This window comes from Caenorhabditis remanei, chromosome III, assembly GCF_010183535.1.
Source record: "Caenorhabditis remanei strain PX506 chromosome III, whole genome shotgun sequence".
NCBI classification, from domain to species: Eukaryota; Metazoa; Nematoda; class Chromadorea; order Rhabditida; family Rhabditidae; genus Caenorhabditis; species Caenorhabditis remanei.
Genome location: NC_071330.1, coordinates 2,796,352 through 2,815,326, shown reverse-complemented (window position 1 = coordinate 2,815,326; position 18,975 = coordinate 2,796,352). Strand labels below are relative to the sequence as shown.

Genomic DNA, 18,975 nt, shown 5'->3' with positions numbered 1-18,975 from the left:
TCACAAGTTAGGGGTAGACATCCGTTTTTCGAGCAATTTATAATAATAGCTTACCTTGTTCGGACTTGAGCATATTCTCACGTCCCCCCCCCCATGACTGGGGGTAACCCTATCCGAAATTCTTGGGGGGACTCTTACTCAAGGTGTCCAAATATTGGAACCCTCCCTCACTCCCTCCTGGACTTTCATCATGAGTCTTTCATATTACCTAATGACTTATCGCCCGGCATACACATTTGATGAGCCATTCGCTGGAAATGGACCACAGGTTACGGTTTTTAGAGGGAAGGGGCGGAGCTTATTACTGGGAACTTTCTCGATGGTCTAAAAACTCTAGAATGTTCTAAATTGTTTTTCAAGCTGAAAACTTCCTTATAATCTCTAAAATCATATAATTTCAGATCGCTGTGGTCTTCGCCATTGTAATTGGAGGTGTCGTTCTGTTGGCTGCAGTTGTCGTTGCGATTTATATGGTTGTCGTTAAAGGAGTGAGTTAAAAAAAAAATTATTAAAATAAGATTTTGTGGTTGTACACGGGCTCATTTGGTGTAAAACAATGTTTTTGAAGAGCTGCGTATCATCGTAGACTTAGCGGGAGTCGCTGCTCAGCGAATTTGAAAAATAAGCATGGAGAAAAAGGGCTCATAAGAGTTGGTTGAATTTATGGGTTCTCTGAGATATTAGATGTTTTCCAGGTGACTGGGGTGCCTTTGGCGCGTTTTTCGGGAGTTCAAATTACCCAATCAAATACATTCCATAAGACCCTCAGAAATCGGAATTTCAGAAAAACGTCATTTATATCATTTAAACAAAAAAAGAGTCTTGAATTCGAAAGTCTGAAAATTTCGTTCCCATCATCTCCGATATGTTTTTGGCCCAATTTTCAATCAGCGGTATCTTTGAAGATCTAAGGGATACAGAAGCTGCACAGTTTTCACAACCGCGCCCTACCGAAATCCCGTTTTCCCTGCGGATCTCAATCTCCTACACTATTTTCTCTGAGTTTCGGTAGAACAAGGTTGTAGCAAAGTCTTGAGGCCCTGTCGGAAAACTGAAAATCTGTAATTTCTGAGATAATACTTTGTTTCATTCATGCCCAGAAACTATACGATTTTTGTCTTCTTCTTCTTATTTTTCTTTCCCTTTCCTCAGTCAGTCTGTTTGTGTATTCTCTAAGTCTCCTTCCTTTCCGTGCGGTAGAAAAAGATGGGCGGCTCGCAAAGAATTTCATATGTGCTTTTGGGTTGCGACTACGGGGAAAAGAAGAAGAAGAAGGAATCATCCATATTGTACATGTAATGTTTGTATTTGCATGTGAACGGAACAGAAATTGGAGAGAGTAAGGGATAGTGAGAGACGCAGAGAGCGAGAGAAAGAAACAGAAGCATTTGACAAATAAGCCAGACTTTAGAGAGGGGGGAGAAGGTCAAGCTCATGTGGACATTCAATCGGAGGTGCAGAACTTTTGGGAAATGGAAACTTGGTGGGGAGGGAGGGATGGATGGCCTTCTAAAGATCGAAAGATTCCATAGACTTGGGTAATAAGAAAATTGAAATTCCAGATGAGAGGAGATGACAAACAGCGGCTACACTCTGGAAGGAATTCTGCGCAATGGGCACAACCACAACAGCAATACAGGTAAGATTTTGGGGATCAGTGAGACTTTTTATTTTGGAAATAGGGTCATACAGATGTCTTCGTGTACTGTATGTTATCAGATTGTATACACTGCTCGACATAAGTATACAGCCACTTCATTTTTCAAATTTTTTTCATAAATGAGAAAGTCTTCCATGGAATCTCAAATGCGGAAAAATACTGCTCTGGAGGCATAAAATTATGCGATAGAACAAATTAGATCCCTCTCTATACTTTTCGAAAAAAATTGATTTTTTGTGAAAAACAGCTTTTTTCGACGCGACATAAGTATACAGCCAGTACCTGAAAAATGGCGTAGAAGTTCAAAGCTGTTTCAAATTACCAATAATCATATTTACAGTCCAATAGTGACTGTTTTGATGCACTTTTTGACACTTCAAGTTAAGAAATTAAAAAAATTTTGAGCACAACATGGAGAAAAATGCAAAAAAGCTTGTAACGCATTTATGAATCTATTATCACAATGATATTTTTTGTTAGCAATAAGAAAGCTACAGGATTTATCTGGAATTATGTTTTGAGCCTGTTATAAGAACTTCTATCACTCAATGAAATAGGGATTTGTGTCCTTTTATTGCTAATTCTTTGTTTTTCATGTATGTTTTCTCACTTTCGTTAAAAAATAACAATCGGAGGTGAGATCCCGGTTGGTCCAGTATAATTTTACAATTTTAGGGTTCTTCATGAACATTTATTACACATCTTATCGGGATAAAACTTGCTTACTTGATGTCTGGAGAAGCGTCAGTGAAAGAAACTAGCTGCCAACAAATACAGATAAACGACAAGATAAGTATGAGCAAAAAAAGAGTCTTGAAAGGTTAAAACATTACTGTAATTCAAGAAAGCTATGGCGTAGTAGGTGCTTTAAACCTAAAGACCCATAAAAATTTTGTTATTCGGTTGTTTAACCCAGTGACTCCGTTTTCAAATTTACATCCCAACTTTCTTAACAAAAATGTCATCCCTGGTCTCAAGTAAGCAAGTTTTATCCCGATAAGATGTGTAATAAATGTTCATGAAGAACCCTAAAATTGTAAAATTATACTGGACCAACCGGGATCTCACCTCCGATTGTTATTTTTTAACGAAAGTGAGAAAACATACATGAAAAACAAAGAATTAGCAATAAAAGGACACAAATCCCTATTTCATTGAGTGATAGAAGTTCTTATAACAGGCTCAAAACATAATTCCAGATAAATCCTGTAGCTTTCTTATTGCTAACAAAAAATATCATTGTGATAATAGATTCATAAATGCGTTACAAGCTTTTTTGCATTTTTCTCCATGTTGTGCTCAAAATTTTTTTAATTTCTTAACTTGAAGTGTCAAAAAGTGCATCAAAACAGTCACTATTGGACTGTAAATATGATTATTGGTAATTTGAAACAGCTTTGAACTTCTACGCCATTTTTCAGGTACTGGCTGTATACTTATGTCGCGTCGAAAAAAGCTGTTTTTCACAAAAAATCAATTTTTTTCGAAAAGTATAGAGAGGGATCTAATTTGTTCTATCGCATAATTTTATGCCTCCAGAGCAGTATTTTTCCGCATTTGAGATTCCATGGAAGACTTTCTCATTTATGAAAAAAATTTGAAAAACGAAGTGGCTGTATACTTATGTCGAGCAGTGTAGTATCTCCAAAAGAGAGACAATCTTTTGTAGACTAGTAATAAAATCATACTTGCAAACCGGGCCGGCGCGTAACTCGCTTCAAGCTCAATATTATGAGCTGAAAAATATACCAAAATGTAGAAATCGACGAGTTCTATGTCACTGACCTACTACGGACAGGATGGCATTTTGTTAATACGTCGCAGGCCGGGAAAAAGTGCTAAAAACTCGAAAATGGCCAAAAAAGCCTTACTGAAAAATATACGAAAATGTAGATCTCAGCGAGTTCTATAACAGTAACCCAGTGGGGGCCGGATGGCTAGTCGTGAATGTACCTCAAGCCAGGGTAAAGTGCTAAAAACGCGAAAATGGCCCAAAAAGCCTTACTAGCCCGACCCGCGGCACATTAACAAATAGCCATCCGTCCCGTAGTAGGCCACCGACAAAGAACTTGCCGAATGCTAAATTTTGGTATAACTTTCTGCTCATAATATTGAGTTTGAAGCGAGTTACGAGCCGGCCCGTGTCGGCCCGTTTCGGCCCGGTTAGCAAGCCTGAATAAAATGAACGCATGTACAGTACCGCTCAAAAGGTTTTCAACTTTTCAACTGTCAACTTTGACATTGTATTTCGGTGTCATCTGATTGACCGATAAACATATGGGCTAAACAGAGCGAAAATAACATTATTTTTTTGTAATTGACTATTTCTCAAAGAGACACTATATTGAAAGTTACAGGTTGCCAAAGTAAAATGCTCCCAAATTGAGCTGGTATGCACTGAAACAGTCGATTTCAGGAATAAATTACTTTGAACCTACAAAAAAGTTAGTTTCAAGATGGTGTCCATACAAAGAAATGGTCAATCACAAAAATGATATGCTGTTTTTGTTCTGTCCAACCTATAAAAATATGAGCTTGTCGGACAATCAGGTGACACCGAAATACACTGTCAAAGTTGGTCATTTTCCACTGAAAACAGGCAAAGTTGATCACCTTTTGAGCGGTCATGTATGCAGAAAATGTTCGATAGAAATTCATTTTTGAGAACCATATTTTGTAAAAAAAAACCTCTACGCAATCCTCATTTCCTGAATTTCCCCTATAAACCGAATCCCAATTATCCATTTTTCAGAGAGCAACCAGCTTCTGACTTCGCCTACAATCCAGCACCAACTCAGAACTTTGAGTAAGTTTTGTATTTCGAAAATTTCTTAAATATCGATACTTGCTGTTCTTCAAAAAAAAATGGACAAAACTGGCCGACATGGCCCGACGCCTAACTCGCTCCAAATAGAGTTTTATGAGCTGAAAAATATACCAAAATGTAGATCTCCGGGAGTTCTATGTCTGTGACCTAGTAGGGACCGGATGGCTAGTCGTTAATGTACGTCGAGCCAGGACAAACGCAAAAATGATCGAAAAAATCATTCTGGCCCGGCCCGAGGCTCATTAACAAATATTCATCCCTCCCGTATAAGGTCACAGTTATAGGACTCGCCGAAATCTACATTTCGGTCTATTTTTCAGCTCATCCCGTTGAGTTTTAAGCGAGTGATGTGTACACATTCTCCTACAAAACAACTTTTCTCCTTTCAGCTACAACGCCCAAATCCGTACCCCAGTCAACGCGACCTCCTACACGCCAGTTCCCTCGGTGACTCCATACAACGTCGCTCCCCAACAATACTCGAACGTCCCACTGGCCACGCCCACCACCCAACAATACGTTCAGAGCCAGGCGATTCCACAGTACGCTCCAGACGTGATCTACACTCAGGGACCAACTGGATACGTTCAACAACAACCAGTGGAGTACAGTATTCAGCGTCAGTCTCCTGGAGCGAACTTTGTTCAGTCTTCTGTTTAAGTTTACTAGTTTGTTCGAATGACGCAAGTGCGCTCCATTGCAATTGCATTCGAGCACACTTGCATCATAACACTATTAGGTCATTTTCAAATGTTTCTCTTCTTTCACTCTCAAAGAGTCTCCTTATCATTAAGCCATCAAATTCACACCTTTTCCTCTTTCTCGACTCCTTTTTTATTATCTTTTTACTATTTGTTTATGCATCGACACTATCTTTTCGAAAACCTCTTTCATGTGAAACAAACACTTTTTTCTCTGTTTCAAAATGAAATATTTGGGGGGTCAACACCCCAAAAATTTCTATTTTGAAACTTGAAAAAGGGCTCCCAACTGAACAACAAAAAATTCTACGCATAATTTATTTCATTCTTCTTCTTCTTTTTTTGTGATATACTGTGCTCACTTTGCAATTATCAATTCACTCATTTATCCCTGATACAAATCTCATGTACTTATATACAAACAACTGTTTTCTTTAATAAAGATTCATATATATTGGTAGAATTATGTCAATGAAATCTAGTGCGCTCTATTGAAAAAAGAGAATAGATAGGGTTACTGTAAAAGGACGGCACCGTGTGACAAAAAAATCAGAGACGCACGCGACGCAACCGCAGCGCCTCTTTCAGATCCCGAGTCTGTGCGCTCTACTGAGAAATGCAACCTGAAGGGTTACTGTAGCAGGTTGGCACAGGGTCAGGTAGCACGCGACGCGTCTCTGCTCAATCCAGTAAGATCTTAACTTAGCATTCCCGTGTCCTGAAAGACACTCGACTTCACCTATGACACGTGTATCACCCCGTAGCGTGAGTATATCAAGTGCGCTCTATTGATAACTCTTATTCGAGCGCATTTTCTCAGCAGAAACCGTTACCATCACCACGGATTGGTGGAACGTGATGCAATACACACATCTCATGAAACATCTCGAATTCATCGCTGGATATGGTATGTATGTACGCTCTAATGACAAGCATGGTTACGGTAGACGTAATGCACACAACGGTACGCTTATGAGTAAAGTCCCTTGAAAGCTTCCGCCAATCCTTTGAAATCCTTTGTAGATCAAATTTTATTGAAAGTGATCAACAGAAAACTAATTACACTTGTGTTAGCTACGAAAGTCCTTGAAAACAAAAGTCTTTCTCTTTTCTCCCAATCTAAGTTATGATGATCTGTGAATGCCAGATGTCGGTCACGAGATGACCTTGACCAATCTAGACACAAGAATTAAGTCACGAGGAGTGAGTGCTGAGTAGCAATCGAAGCTTCCAACTCAAGAAAAAATCTTGAAAGCAAAATAACACGAACTGGAAGTGAACTAGTGATTATGTTATTTAACACAGAAAAATAGGTACTCATCTGGAAAATATAAACCGTTCATCGCATCGAACTACATCCATTACATCAATTTGGTATACTGTAAACGGAATTTCAGACTTGAAGGAACCAGAGAGTTTCCACTTGGTAAGGGTGTTAGGTTTTGGAAATTTTGGTTGTCTAAAAAGAATTTCCAAATAATGATTTTTCACTTCTCTGCAAACTCTTCTTTTTCAATTTTTCGAATGATTCTGTGTTTGTGTTATTGAATTCTATAAAACTTTGAATGTCGTTCATACAGTTGTCGAATTTTTATTCAGTATTTTTTGGAGATACCGTAAAACCATTCATAGAGCAGCACCTAGAGGTGTCTGTTCGCAGCGGTATATCTTGGTTCACAGAGTAAATATCTAAAAGCTGTTAACTGACAAAATATCATTCTTATATATAAAAGACAATTGGGCGTTGTCTGTCTGTCTGAGGCGCTGTCCGCAACGATTTTGGAAAGAGAAGAGAAACTAAGCCAGCGGGCAAAACCGAACTAGCGTGCTTTGGACACGACCGCCGCTTTAGACCACTCGGCCATGCGGACACATTTGAAAAAGGGTTGCCACGTAAATGAGAAGAGGCCAGCCGACTGAACCGCCGAAGGCGGGGCAGACAGGCTGGTAGCTTAATATTCATAGAGTATTTTTTCAGTTAAAAATTTTTTAAATCTTTAAAGACAGCCGAGATAGGATGATCCAAACTATTGCAAGTGGGTGCGCCTCAATTACAGGTTATACGGCACACCCCATATCATGAACAGCCCCAAGATAACTTACTAAATTTGGAAGAACTGAACCAGTTTGGAATACAGTTAGGCGGAACATTTTTTTGTCATAATTTAAAGTTTGATTCTTTTCAGTAAGGAATGCACCTAAAAATACTTGACAAACTACAGATCTTCCAGAAAATGGGACCATTCCATGATTTTGAAGATTTGGGTGAATAACTATAATTATTCCTCAATAAAAACAATCAAATTTTAAGTTATGCAAAAATTGACGAAAAACCCCAACAAACCTCTGCGTCTCTCACCGCAACTCTCTCATTTGCGGTGGGGCGCTGTTTTTATATAGACGTCGAACTAATACAGATTTCAAACAAATATTTTCCCAGATTACCGTAAACCTCATTCAGAACATTGACACTCATCCTTCTCTGAAGACCTCAACATCAGATTCTCTTCTTCTTTGTTCACTCAAAAACTTGCCCTATCATCAACAGAGCATACATGCATCATGACCATCTTGTGCCCAATAAAGTGAACTAATAAATGCCAACGTAGCTTTTTTACTGCCGACCGTCGTCGAATTGCATGTCTTATCACTCGCTGCCGCACCTCTTTTCTCCCTTTCCACGTCACCCGTTTCCCCTTTTTCAGACAAAATTTGTTAAAGTTTTTGTTAGTTTGAAAAATAAGGATAATTCCAGCAAAACGATGCTTCTAAAAACCGTGATTGGACTATCGTCCGTTGCTCTGGTCGCTGGATTATTCAACCCGTTATTGCCGTCTCTCGGAGATTATTTGTTGAATGAGAAGCAAGTGAAGACCTTCTTCTCAACTGGATCCAAAGATTTGGCACTGGGAACTTGTAATAGTGTCCCATTTGCTTCTGCTCAGGTACGTCTTTTATTTATAGGGAATTAGAAGGCTCCGCCCACTAAGTGGGATTATATGGGGGTTTAAAATTGTAAGCTGGAGATTTGATCGACGCTACAAGAATTATGTTGTTATCAGTAGAGCGCACTTGCAACATCGAGGATAATAGGTGGATAGAGGGACCTTAAAGGTGCATATGATTCTGAAGCGATTTTAAGCACCGCCCACTTTTAGCAAACATGTCGCATAGGCACTGAAGCCGAGGCAAACCCGCTTCATTGATAATATTGGGAATTCAAAATGACAGAGCTCCGCCCATTTATTGCAATTCTGTCGCACAGTTACAATGACTAATGAAAACGCGCTCCATTGACATCTAACAATTCCACACTTCATTTAAAAAAGGAATGTCCAACAGAGCGCGTTTAAAACGGTACTAAATTAACATGCGGGGAACTTTGCAAAAAGTGGGCGGAGCCTAAATCACGGTTAGTTCTCTCTAGAGCAATCGCGCCCTGCTGGACTCAAAGTTGCCGCCAAGTCTAGTAGGGCGCGGTTGCACACTATAAAATTAGTCACTGTTCGGTGGAGCGTAATTGCAATGGGAAGTTTTTTGGCGCAGTAGGAATAAGGCATGAGCAAATGTGCTCTATTGACAAAATTTGTTTTTGCCTGTGTATACCATTAGAGCGAGATTACAGATACGGTTCTTACGGTGCTTCCAACCGCGCTCTACCAAAACTTAGAAAAAATAGTGTGGAAATGTGAGAGACGCAGAGAAAACTGAATCCAGAGAAGTTCGGTGGAGCGTCCTTGCATAATCCACAAACATTTTTCATACAAAATCCTAATTTATATTTCCAGGCTGGTTTCGCATCTGCAGTTGGTCTGCCAGTAACCACCACTTGGCGTGATGCCAATATTCTCACCAATGCAACAATCACAATGATTGATCAAGGAATCGATCAACTTGCTGCTGTTTGCGGGTAAGCCTATCTTTTATCAGTGGAGCGCGTTTTCTTCCATTATCAATAGAGCGCATTTGCAGAGCCCGTCAACTCTTCGTCCAAACGCTTGGCTTCACCTATGACACGTGTATCGATCGATTTTATTTGATCTCTCTTGGAAACACGGATTGGTGGAATGTAATGCAATACACTCATCTCATGAAACATCTCGAATTCATCTGCAGTACTGGATTCGATGGTAAGTGCGCTCTACTGAGAAATCGAGCGAAAAGGGTTACTGTAGGAGTTAGTCCCTTGAAATCCCACCGTAGATCAAACTTTTTGAAAGTAGTGATCTACCAATTACACTTGTGTTAGCCACGGAGAAGTCCTTGAAAACAAAAGTTCCTCTCTTTTCTCCTAATCTAAGTTATGATCTACAACCGCCAGATGTCGGTTTCGGAACGGCCTCTACCAAGCTAGACACACGAATTCAAAGATGTAATTTCTAAGTAGCAACAGCGCTCTACTAGACTCGTCGCCGTGAACTTTCGATACGGATTCTAATCATATAGCCGTTTTAAGTTAGTTTTCGAACTTCGCGCCAAAACTCTCACTGAGTTCAATGGAGCGCACTTTCTTGAAAGTATTCCACTTGTTATTTAGACTCCGCCCATTTTTGCAACGGCGTCGCACGTTTTATTTTAAGTATGTTGGCTTACTAACGATGCAAATGCGCTTTATAAAAATTTGCTATAGAAACTGCGCGCCTTTAGAAACCGCACATAAATGTTAAAACTTTCGGATTTCTGAAAAATTTGACCCAGATTATCAATGGGGCGTGTTTTCACTAGACAGTGGCGTTGTGCGTCAAAACTGCAGAAAGTGGGCGGAGCTTAGTAATTTTGGCTTCGCCCATTTTGGTGAATGCGCTCCGTTGAAATTGTCATTTTTCCTTAAAATGTTTGAAAATTTTGGTTTTTTTTGATAAAAACTGCGCCCCAAAAATGCAAATAGTGGGCGGAGCTTAATAACTCGAATTTTCAAAATTATCAATAGAGCGCGTTTGTACGAAACTGCAAGGCGGAACCTTGGTGCAGCAAATCCGCTCCATTGAAAAAATGATTTCGCTTCAAATTCAAATCTTTTGAAAAAAAAATTGAAGATTTTGAAAAATGGGCGGAGCTTAAAGGAAAAGTAACAAAACTGTACAATCGAACTCTCATCCCACAAATTCTCAATAGAGCGCATTTTCTTCATATTTTTTCCAGTTTACCAAAACAACATCGACTGTATCCGTAAAGGAGAAACCACTGATGGAAACCAATACCGCGCGTGTTTCTACAAATTCAACGCGACCGTCAACGCGAATCCAAACAATTTCTGCGGAGCCACCGAGTCATTCATCGGATGCATAAAGGACTTCTTCACTACCGAATGTAATGGATACGTCGGATGGATGCAATGCGAGTTGGAGAGAATCGGATTCGCCTATGATTGCTATGGACTTTCGTGTTAAAATCAGATACATAAAATTCCATTTTTTGGGAAAAATTCTTTGAAATAATGAATGATTATCTATGTGTTGGTGTCATTATGAGGGTGGAAGATAGATGAGCAAATGAGATTCTGGGGGCAGAAAAATAGAAAAAAAGGGAAATCTGAGAAATTTTCAGCCGAAAAAATGAGAATCGATGAGTTGAGAGGGGAGCAATAAAATCGGGGAAACTTGAAAATAAAAGAGTATTAAAAATGAGAATCAAACAGCTTTGTGCTCGTCTTGTGGATGATGCTCGAATTCGTAGTCACAGTGGACGAAGGCTCGTTCGATTTCCGGAAGTGATTCGATGCCGGTTTGGAGACTTTCAGCAATGTCATGAGTCACTTTCAGCGACATGTTCTGATCCAACACTATGTGAACCTGCAAGAAAATTACTGTATTATTTGATTGAATTTGGGCGGGAAAATCGCAATAAAATCTAAAATCTGGGGCGCCTTCGGCGCGTCTGTAAAATGCTGTTTTCCAACGGATTTTGATGATTTTCAATGGAAACACTTATAGAGGAAAAGTGGGCGGATTTTTTGTTTTGTTTTCCAACTAGACCACCTAGCTGGCCAAATTTAAAGTAGGATTCCCCTATTTTTGTTGTATTTACCGGAAGAAACAGTTTTTCGCCGTTTTCCGGAAAATGAATCGAAGGAAAATGTAAAGGGGTCGCTCCTAGAGCCCTTCCTTGACTCAACCTTTATCCTATTCCGAGGACCTATAGTTATACTAGATAAGGTATGAAGAGATTATATATATATATATATATATATGTATATATAGGGTTTATTATAGGACATGGATTATATAGTAGAATAGATATAATAGATAATAGAGTGATGGAGAGTATATAAGAGTATAGGGGAGAGTCGGTCCTGGAGGCTAGAGACCCTCCTGCAACGGCTCCCCGTCCAGACTAAAGGTGCCGAGCCTTCTAGTAAGAGAAGGGGCGGGGCCTGTCTCCTCCGTCTCTCTCTCTCTCTCGGTGGTGCGGCGCCGAGAGGAGAGGACATGAAGAAGAGGGAGAGCCAGACATACCGTAAAAACTGTAATAGAAGCACCCCTTTTTTTGAGGCGCCCTCTAATAGAGGCACACCTTAAAAAGCGGTTTGAATAATAGTGGCGCACCCTCTAATAGAGGCGCCCCCTTAATACGTTTCGAATATTTTTTCTGGTTTTCAGTCATTCTTTTTCAAAGTTCGTGAAAAAGCATAACTAAAACCCAATTTTTTCGTTAAAAGTACTGCAAATTTGGGGATTTTCGTGTAATTATGTCTGAGAAAGTGTTAGTTTGGTTGAAAATTGATCACTTTAAAGTTGAAAAAATAATCGGACGAACAGGTTGAAAAATAGAGGCGCACCTTCTATTAGAAGCGCCCCTGTAATAGAGGCGCATCTGCGAAAGGGGTTTGAAAAATAGAGGCCCATGCGCTTCTATTACAGTTTTTACGGTAGTCTGGCACCCTCCCGTTCACAAAAACGGCTTTTTCTGGACGTGAATAGCCCCATTAGAGTTTTACAAGTTGAAACAAATTATTTAAACAGAGGAATGCAATGTCTCATCTATCCATCTGTTATGTCCACATTCACTTCACACTATGTCTGGTGAATCCTCTGGGAAACCAAACAATACGACATTTTCCATTCATTGCCTCCTAGCCTACACCGTCGACTATTCTCCCTAACCCTCTGCCCATTTGACCACAAGAATCGATAATTCGTTTCGAATGGAACCTACTTTTCCGCTATTTCGACTACCCGAGAATGTCATCTTAGAGGTGATCAAGAATTTATGTGCAAGTCGATTGTGAGTTTACTACATATTTTTGGGAGATAGAATATTAGTGCGACACGCGTCTTACAACCGCGCTCTACCGAAATGCCTTGAGAAATTTCTCATTTCCTCTGAATCTCTCAATTTCTCACGCAACTTTCTTTGATTTCGGTAGAGAGCGGTTGTAAGACGCGTGTCGCGCTAATATTTCTCAAGATAAATATTTCTCAAGTTAATAATAAATTGTTAGTTTTCTGTGAAAACTGCTTTATTTTCAGGCTCGAATTCTCCCTAATCTCAACAAAAACTAAGAATATCGTGGCATCATTAGGAATCGAAGCAGATTATGTTCGTATTCACATTTCTCTTGATGTTGACATAACTGTGTATTGTAGATACTTCAATACGAGGCTCACTTTTTATAACGATTCGGTTGATCAAGATGCATTGATTCATTTAGACTCAAATCAACCTATTTCTGCTTATTCTGTATATGAAAGGAGAACAGTTCAATCATCGACTCAATTCAGTTTCAACAACTGGTTGGATCACATTAAGACTGTATTCTGTTATAATAAACCACCAAATGTGGTTTTCTCGGCGGGAAGTAGGCAATTTGAGATGGAATCGTTGAAAAATGCGATTAAAAGCCTCAATCAGCTTGTCTTAGCTGGAGGCAATACTGAATTTCGGAGCAGGGAAATTTTGGAACATTTCAAAAATGCCAACGAACTAATTCTAGGAAGGAATCCATTTGAAGAAGCTTGTGAAGTTCAAAAATACTTCATTCAAAACTTCGATAATCTCGTATTTCGTGATTTTGTCTCACTTGATGATATGTTATTGGTTAACAGTGAGAAAGTCGAATTCTCCCGTTTAATGTCTCAAAAACAGTTCAATCAATTTCTCAAACATTGGATTCGTGGATCTAATCCAAGACTTCAGTACATGAAATTATTCATCGATACAACTGATTTAGTCAGCAGAGAAATGTACTTGAAAGGAATCGAATGCATGGAAATGAGTGAAGAGTCGAAGAAAGAAATCCGTCAAAAACACGGAATTTCTGATATCAAAATGGTTAAGATCAGACGGAAAGAAGGGACAACTGCAGTGATTGCGACGAAGGACTATGGAACTTTTCTTTTCATTCGTTTTTATGTTTTGTACTAAAAACAAATAGCCTTTGTTCCGCAATTGGGATATTTGTTAAGCTATGTTTATTTTGTTGTTCTGTACATTCAAATTATAGATAGAGTTTTTTTTCAAGCTTTTTCTCTATCTAATTCTTTTTTTCTATGTTTCATGTATTTTTACTGTTTCGATACACGATGTATAAACTGGACAGCAAAACATCCTTCAGAAAACCAAATCGTTCTAAAGCTGAAATAAATCGAAGGCGTTTTTTCTACCTCGACCACTAGCTGGCCAAACTTTAGCTTTTTTCACAGCAGCGAGCATAATGGACCTATTCTGGGGTAGCGAAAAATAGTTTTTTGCTTATTTTTTGCTATTCAGAAAGTAGCAAAAAAAGCAAAAAACTCCTGGTTTGGAGGCATTTTTTGCTTGACCTTTTCTAGGCCAGCCCGCGGTTTCCTAGGCCATGTGTAGATTTACGGGAGAATATTTTGCGATTTTTTCAGCATCCATGTACTTTATCGCTACTTTTGAACTGAATTCGTAATTTTATTGATTTATTCCATACTTTGTAATCGTTTAATCATTTTTTTCCGAACTTTGCTGAAAAAATCCCAAAAAAATCTCCCGTAAATCTACACCAAACACATGTCTTGCAGCGAATGGCCTAGAAAACCGCCGGCTGGCCTAGAAAAGGTCAAGCAAAAAATACCTCCAAACCAGGAGTTTTTTGCTTTTTTTGCTACTTTCTGAATAGCAAAAAATAAGCAAAAAACTATTTTTCGCTACCCCAGAATAGGTCCATAAGTGAGGGTAGATTCACACTCTCATGCGTAACTCTGCTGAATCGTGTTCGTTTTGCATAAACTTTTTTTTGGCAAATAGCTGAAACATTCAGCTGTAAGAAAATAAGTTTTTTGTAAAAATTGTCATTTTTAATTTTATCGATAATCGATTTTTCCTGACCTTGATTTGAAAATTCGAAAAAAAAACTTTTTATTTTCCTCTTGGAGTTATTCAGTTTTTGATGTCAAAATGATGAGAAAAGCAGACTTGTCAAAAATCGGGCCGGGCCGAAATTTCTCTTGGCCCGGCCCGGTCGGCCCGGATTCAAAAATGGGTACCCATTTTTACCAATTTTTTTGTTGAAATTTTTCGAAAAAAAGAGTAAAAATGCTTAAATTATCATACATATTCACATTTTGATTCAATTTTAAATGTTTATTCGAAAACTATACATTTTTCAAAAAAGTTCAAAAAATTTCAAAAAATTTCCAAAAATTTCCAAAAAAAGTTCAAAAACACAAAATGTTTCAAAACGGGCCGAGCGGGCCGGACCGGGCCGAGATTTTTGCTGATTTTGGCCCGGACCGGCCCGTGACAAGTCTGGAGAAAAGCTTACATAAACAGAAAATAATGTTGAAGTGGTTTCTTGAACCATAAGCATCGTGCTAGAGCTCCAGAAGTCAAAAGTGGCGTCCTCAGGAAAATCATTATAACTCATCAAAAAATGCTCCAAATTAGTCGAAACATGTACCAAAAGACGTATTTTTAATTCTTCTTCAAAAAATTAAAATTTTAGAAAAAAATAATTCTTCAAATTTTTTTCACTCAAACATTCTTAATTCCAAATTTTTCTAGATTTCCAATATTTTCTTGCTATTGCGGAGCCGCCGAGTCATTCATCGGATGCATCAAGGACTTCTTCACCACCGAATGCAATGGATACGTCGGATGGATGCAATGCGAGTTGGAGAGAATCGGATTCGCCTATGATTGCTATGGACTTTCGTGTTAAAATCAGATACATAAAATTACATTTTTTTGGAAAAATTCTTTGAAATAATGAATGATTATCTATGTGTTGGTGTCATTATGAGGGTGGAAGATGATAGATGAGCAAATGAGATTCTGGGGGCAGAAAAATAGAAAAAAAGGGAAATCTGAGAAATTTTCAGCGGAAAAATGAGAATCGATGAGTTGAGAGGGGAGCAATAAAATCGGGGAAACTTAAAAATAAAAGAGTATTTAAAATGAGAATCAAACAGCTTTGTGCTCGTCTTGTGGATGATGCTCGAATTCATAGTCACAGTGGACGAAGGCTCGTTCGATTTCCGGAAGTGATTCGATGCCGGTTTGGAGACTTTCAGCAATGTCATGAGTCACTTTCAGCGACATGTTCTGATCCAACACTATGTGAACCTGCAAGAAACTGTATTATTGAATGAATTTTGGCGGGAATTTCGCAATAAAATCTAAAATCTGGAGATCCTTAGGCGCTTCTGTAAAATGTTGTTTTCTATCAAATTTTAATGGCTTTCAATGAAAATATTATGAAGGAAAAGTGGGCGGAGCTTGTTTTTAGTGATAATGAGACTGGGACACTTTTGTCGCGTTTTTCAGACTGGTTTTTCAGAAGAAACAGTTTTTCAAGTGAATGAATAGAAGGAAAACCGGTTCTTCTAGGCGTACATTGCCCCATTAGAGTTTTACAAGTTAAGAAAACTGTTTAAATATAGGAACACAATGTCCACATTCACTCCACATTTTGTCTGCAGAGGTCTACAGAATCCTCTGGGAAACCAAACAATACGACATCTTCCATTCATTGCCCTCCCAGTCTACACCGTCGACTGTTCTCCCTAACCCTCTGCCCACAACCAACCACAAGAATCGATAATTCGTTTCGAATGGAACCTACTTTTCCGCTATTTCGACTACCCGAGAATGTCATCATCGAAGTGATCAAGAATTTGTGGATGAATAAATTGTGAGTTTACAACATTTTTAGGAGATGGATTATTTCTTAATATCAATTTTCCTCAAATTATATAATTGTTGGTTTTCTGTGAATTACTTAATTTTTTCAGGTTCGAGTTCTCCCTAATCTCAACGAAAACTAAGAATCTCGTGGCATCATTAGGAATAGAAGCAAATTATGTTCGTATCGGGATTTCTCGTGTTGTTGACGTAACTGTGTACTATGCACCCTATATTATGAGTTTCCTGTTTTATAACAATTCGGTTGATCAAGCTGCATTGATTCATTTGGACTCAAATCAACCTATTTCTGCTTATTTGCTCTATGAAAGGAGAATAGTTCGATCATCGACTCCATTCAGTTTCAAAAACTGGTTGGATCAGATTAAGACTGTTTTCTGTTATAGTAAACCACCAAAAGTGGATTTTATGCCGGGAAATGTGCAATTTGAAATGAAATCGTTGAAAAATACGATCAAAAGTGTCAATCAGCTTTATGTATCTGGAAACAATACTCAATCTCGGAACAGGGAACTTCTGGAACATTTCAAAAATGTCAACGAACTAAGTCTAACAACGAACCCATTTGAAGAAGCTTGTGAAGTTCAAAAATACTTCATTCAAAACTTCAAAAGTATCGTATTTCATGATGATGTCTCACTTGATGATATGTTATTGATAAACAGTGAGCACGTCCAATTCACCCGTTCAATATCTCAAAAACAGTTCAATCAATTTCTCAAACATTGGATCCGTGGATCTAATCCTAGACTACAACGCATGTTTCTACCAATCGATATAGCGGATTTAGTCAACGGAAAAGTGTATTTAAAAGGAATCAACTGCATGGAAATGAGTGAAGAAGCAAAAAGAGATATCTGTCGAAACCGCAGCGTGCCAAATAATGTTGAAATGGTTCAGATCAGACGGAACGACGGGACAACTGCAGTGATTGCGACAGAGGACTTTGGGACTCCTCTTTATCTCCGTTTTTATGCCTGGTAATAATGGCGATACTCTGAATCTAAATTTTTCTGTGCAAGGAACGCTCGCCTTGCCCCCTTGTTAACATTTCTTGCGGCAGTGTTCAAAAATTGAACGCAGCTTCGAAATGGGAGTTGCACAGAAAAATTGAATCCATAATATTTGTAAAGTTCTGTTTATCATGTTGTTCTGTACTTTCACAGCATCGCGAGGTGCGTCGACTTAACGCCTCGCGATGCTGTGTACTTTCGAATTATATCTGTTTTAAGTCTTGTCTCTATCTAATTGTCTTTTTTCCATGTTATTTGTTTTGTTTTACTGTTTGATAACCTTTAAGTAGAGGTTGGCTAATAAATAAAGATGAAACTATACGGTAGAACATTTTCCAGAACATCTGATTACAGAATGCATTTTTTTCTAATTACGGTTTTTACGTTCATTTGTCGTATCGTTTGAAAAAAAAGTTTTAACTCGGTGTACTTCAGACTTTACACCTCGCGATATTGTGCAAAAATGGGGATTCCGGACGTGAATAGCCCCATTAGCGTTTACAAGTTGAAACAAATTATTTAAACAGAGGAATGCAATGTCTCATCTATCTATCTACTACAGTGCGCGTCATAAAGATAGCCCCCCTTGCGATTATGTCAGATCTGGCTCAGCCGTAAGTTTTCATGAAAAATGGGTAACAGCATTCGATTCCTCGTGCGAAATAACCCCTGGGCGCAAAGTTTCATGAATCTCCTACAAAAACTACGGGTACACCATCGAAAACTTGAAAAATAGGCCGCGTCATAAAGATACCCCCCCTTGAGAATTTTCAATTTCTCCATGATTTTTTTCCGTTTTTTCACTAAAAAACGTTTTCAATCAATAAAACTCGCATTTTTATCAGCGTTATCTTATTTTTCTCCATACTTTTACAGCAAAAATTCTACTTTGAAGAGCCAGTTTATGCTAAAAAGTCCAAAAATCGGGATTTTTGAGGAAAACGATCGTAATTCGCATTTCAAATAGAGGGAGCAATATTTTTGTACGGTATTTTACTTTTTTCGGTACTTGTCTGATAATTTTATCTTACTTTTGGCTGAAAAAAGCGGCTCTGAATGCTCAGAGGTCACCCCATTGTGAAGGAAATTCACTTAGGAAGATGGTTTTGAGCTTCTTCAAGATGAAAAACGTTTGAGAATCTGTTTTTATGGTATAGTTTTTGAAAGAAATAGTAGAATCAAGTCTCATGTTATTGCCAAGACATAGCTGAACTACTTCGACCAATTAGTAACAAGTACTAGTCTGTCAAATCATGATCCAGTGTCCCAAATCTTTGTTCACTAGTAAAACACTGGATATCGTGAGTTTAACGATGAGTAGACAACTTTTTGAAAAGAAACTACAAACATTGTATTTGTTTGAAAATTTTTCACTCATTTCGAATAATTTTAAATCTCTTAAACTTACTATTGATTCGAGAACACAATATTCCTTTGTGAAAATAACTTGACCAAGATTTCTACTGCTAGTACTTATCTGTAACCTGGTAAGGTCTCTTAGAAATGTCTTAGTGACATAACAAAAGTTTATTTAAACCATTCTCAAAAAGATTCCACTTCAAAAACAGATTCTCAGACGTTCTTCATCTTGAAGAAGCTCAAAACCATCTTCCTAAGTGAATTTCCTTCACATTGGGATGGCCTCTGAGCATTCAGAGCCGCTTT

The 18,975-nt window shown here is 38.4% G+C and overlaps 6 protein-coding genes across 6 annotated transcripts; 4 read left to right on the top strand and 2 right to left on the bottom strand.

The window, feature by feature from the left end:
- Window positions 1-211: 211 nt before the first annotated feature.
- On the top strand, window positions 212-5,147 carry GCK72_008712 (uncharacterized protein; the record flags this gene model as incomplete). The annotated part of the gene is made up of 5 exons (XM_053726993.1): window positions 212-268; window positions 402-488; window positions 1,563-1,639; window positions 4,413-4,466; window positions 4,877-5,147. 5 exons carry the CDS (start codon window positions 212-214, stop codon window positions 5,145-5,147), a joined length of 546 nt encoding a protein of 181 aa, XP_053586570.1.
- Window positions 4,903-5,196, bottom strand: GCK72_008711 (uncharacterized protein; the record flags this gene model as incomplete). Its single annotated transcript, XM_053726992.1, has 1 exon — window positions 4,903-5,196. One exon carries the CDS (start codon window positions 5,194-5,196, stop codon window positions 4,903-4,905), a length of 294 nt encoding a protein of 97 aa, XP_053586569.1.
- Window positions 5,197-7,950: 2,754 nt separating this feature from the next.
- On the top strand, window positions 7,951-10,578 carry GCK72_008710 (uncharacterized protein; the record flags this gene model as incomplete). Its single annotated transcript, XM_003107593.2, has 4 exons — window positions 7,951-8,133; window positions 8,977-9,098; window positions 9,161-9,318; window positions 10,331-10,578. The coding sequence occupies 4 exons, from the start codon at window positions 7,951-7,953 to the stop codon at window positions 10,576-10,578; spliced, it is 711 nt and encodes a 236-aa protein (XP_003107641.2).
- A 1,754-nt stretch (window positions 10,579-12,332) lies between these two features.
- Window positions 12,333-15,314, top strand: GCK72_008709 (uncharacterized protein; the record flags this gene model as incomplete). Its single annotated transcript, XM_003107628.2, has 3 exons — window positions 12,333-12,412; window positions 12,658-13,545; window positions 15,158-15,314. 3 exons carry the CDS (start codon window positions 12,333-12,335, stop codon window positions 15,312-15,314), a joined length of 1,125 nt encoding a protein of 374 aa, XP_003107676.2.
- Window positions 15,315-15,556: 242 nt separating this feature from the next.
- On the bottom strand, window positions 15,557-16,924 carry GCK72_008708 (uncharacterized protein; the record flags this gene model as incomplete). The annotated part of the gene is made up of 2 exons (XM_053726991.1): window positions 15,557-15,718; window positions 16,859-16,924. The coding sequence occupies 2 exons, from the start codon at window positions 16,922-16,924 to the stop codon at window positions 15,557-15,559; spliced, it is 228 nt and encodes a 75-aa protein (XP_053586568.1).
- GCK72_008707 (uncharacterized protein) lies at window positions 16,207-17,281 on the top strand (the record flags this gene model as incomplete). Its single annotated transcript, XM_003107638.2, has 2 exons — window positions 16,207-16,286; window positions 16,387-17,281. The coding sequence occupies 2 exons, from the start codon at window positions 16,207-16,209 to the stop codon at window positions 17,279-17,281; spliced, it is 975 nt and encodes a 324-aa protein (XP_003107686.2).
- Between the last annotated feature and the right edge of the window lie 1,694 nt (window positions 17,282-18,975).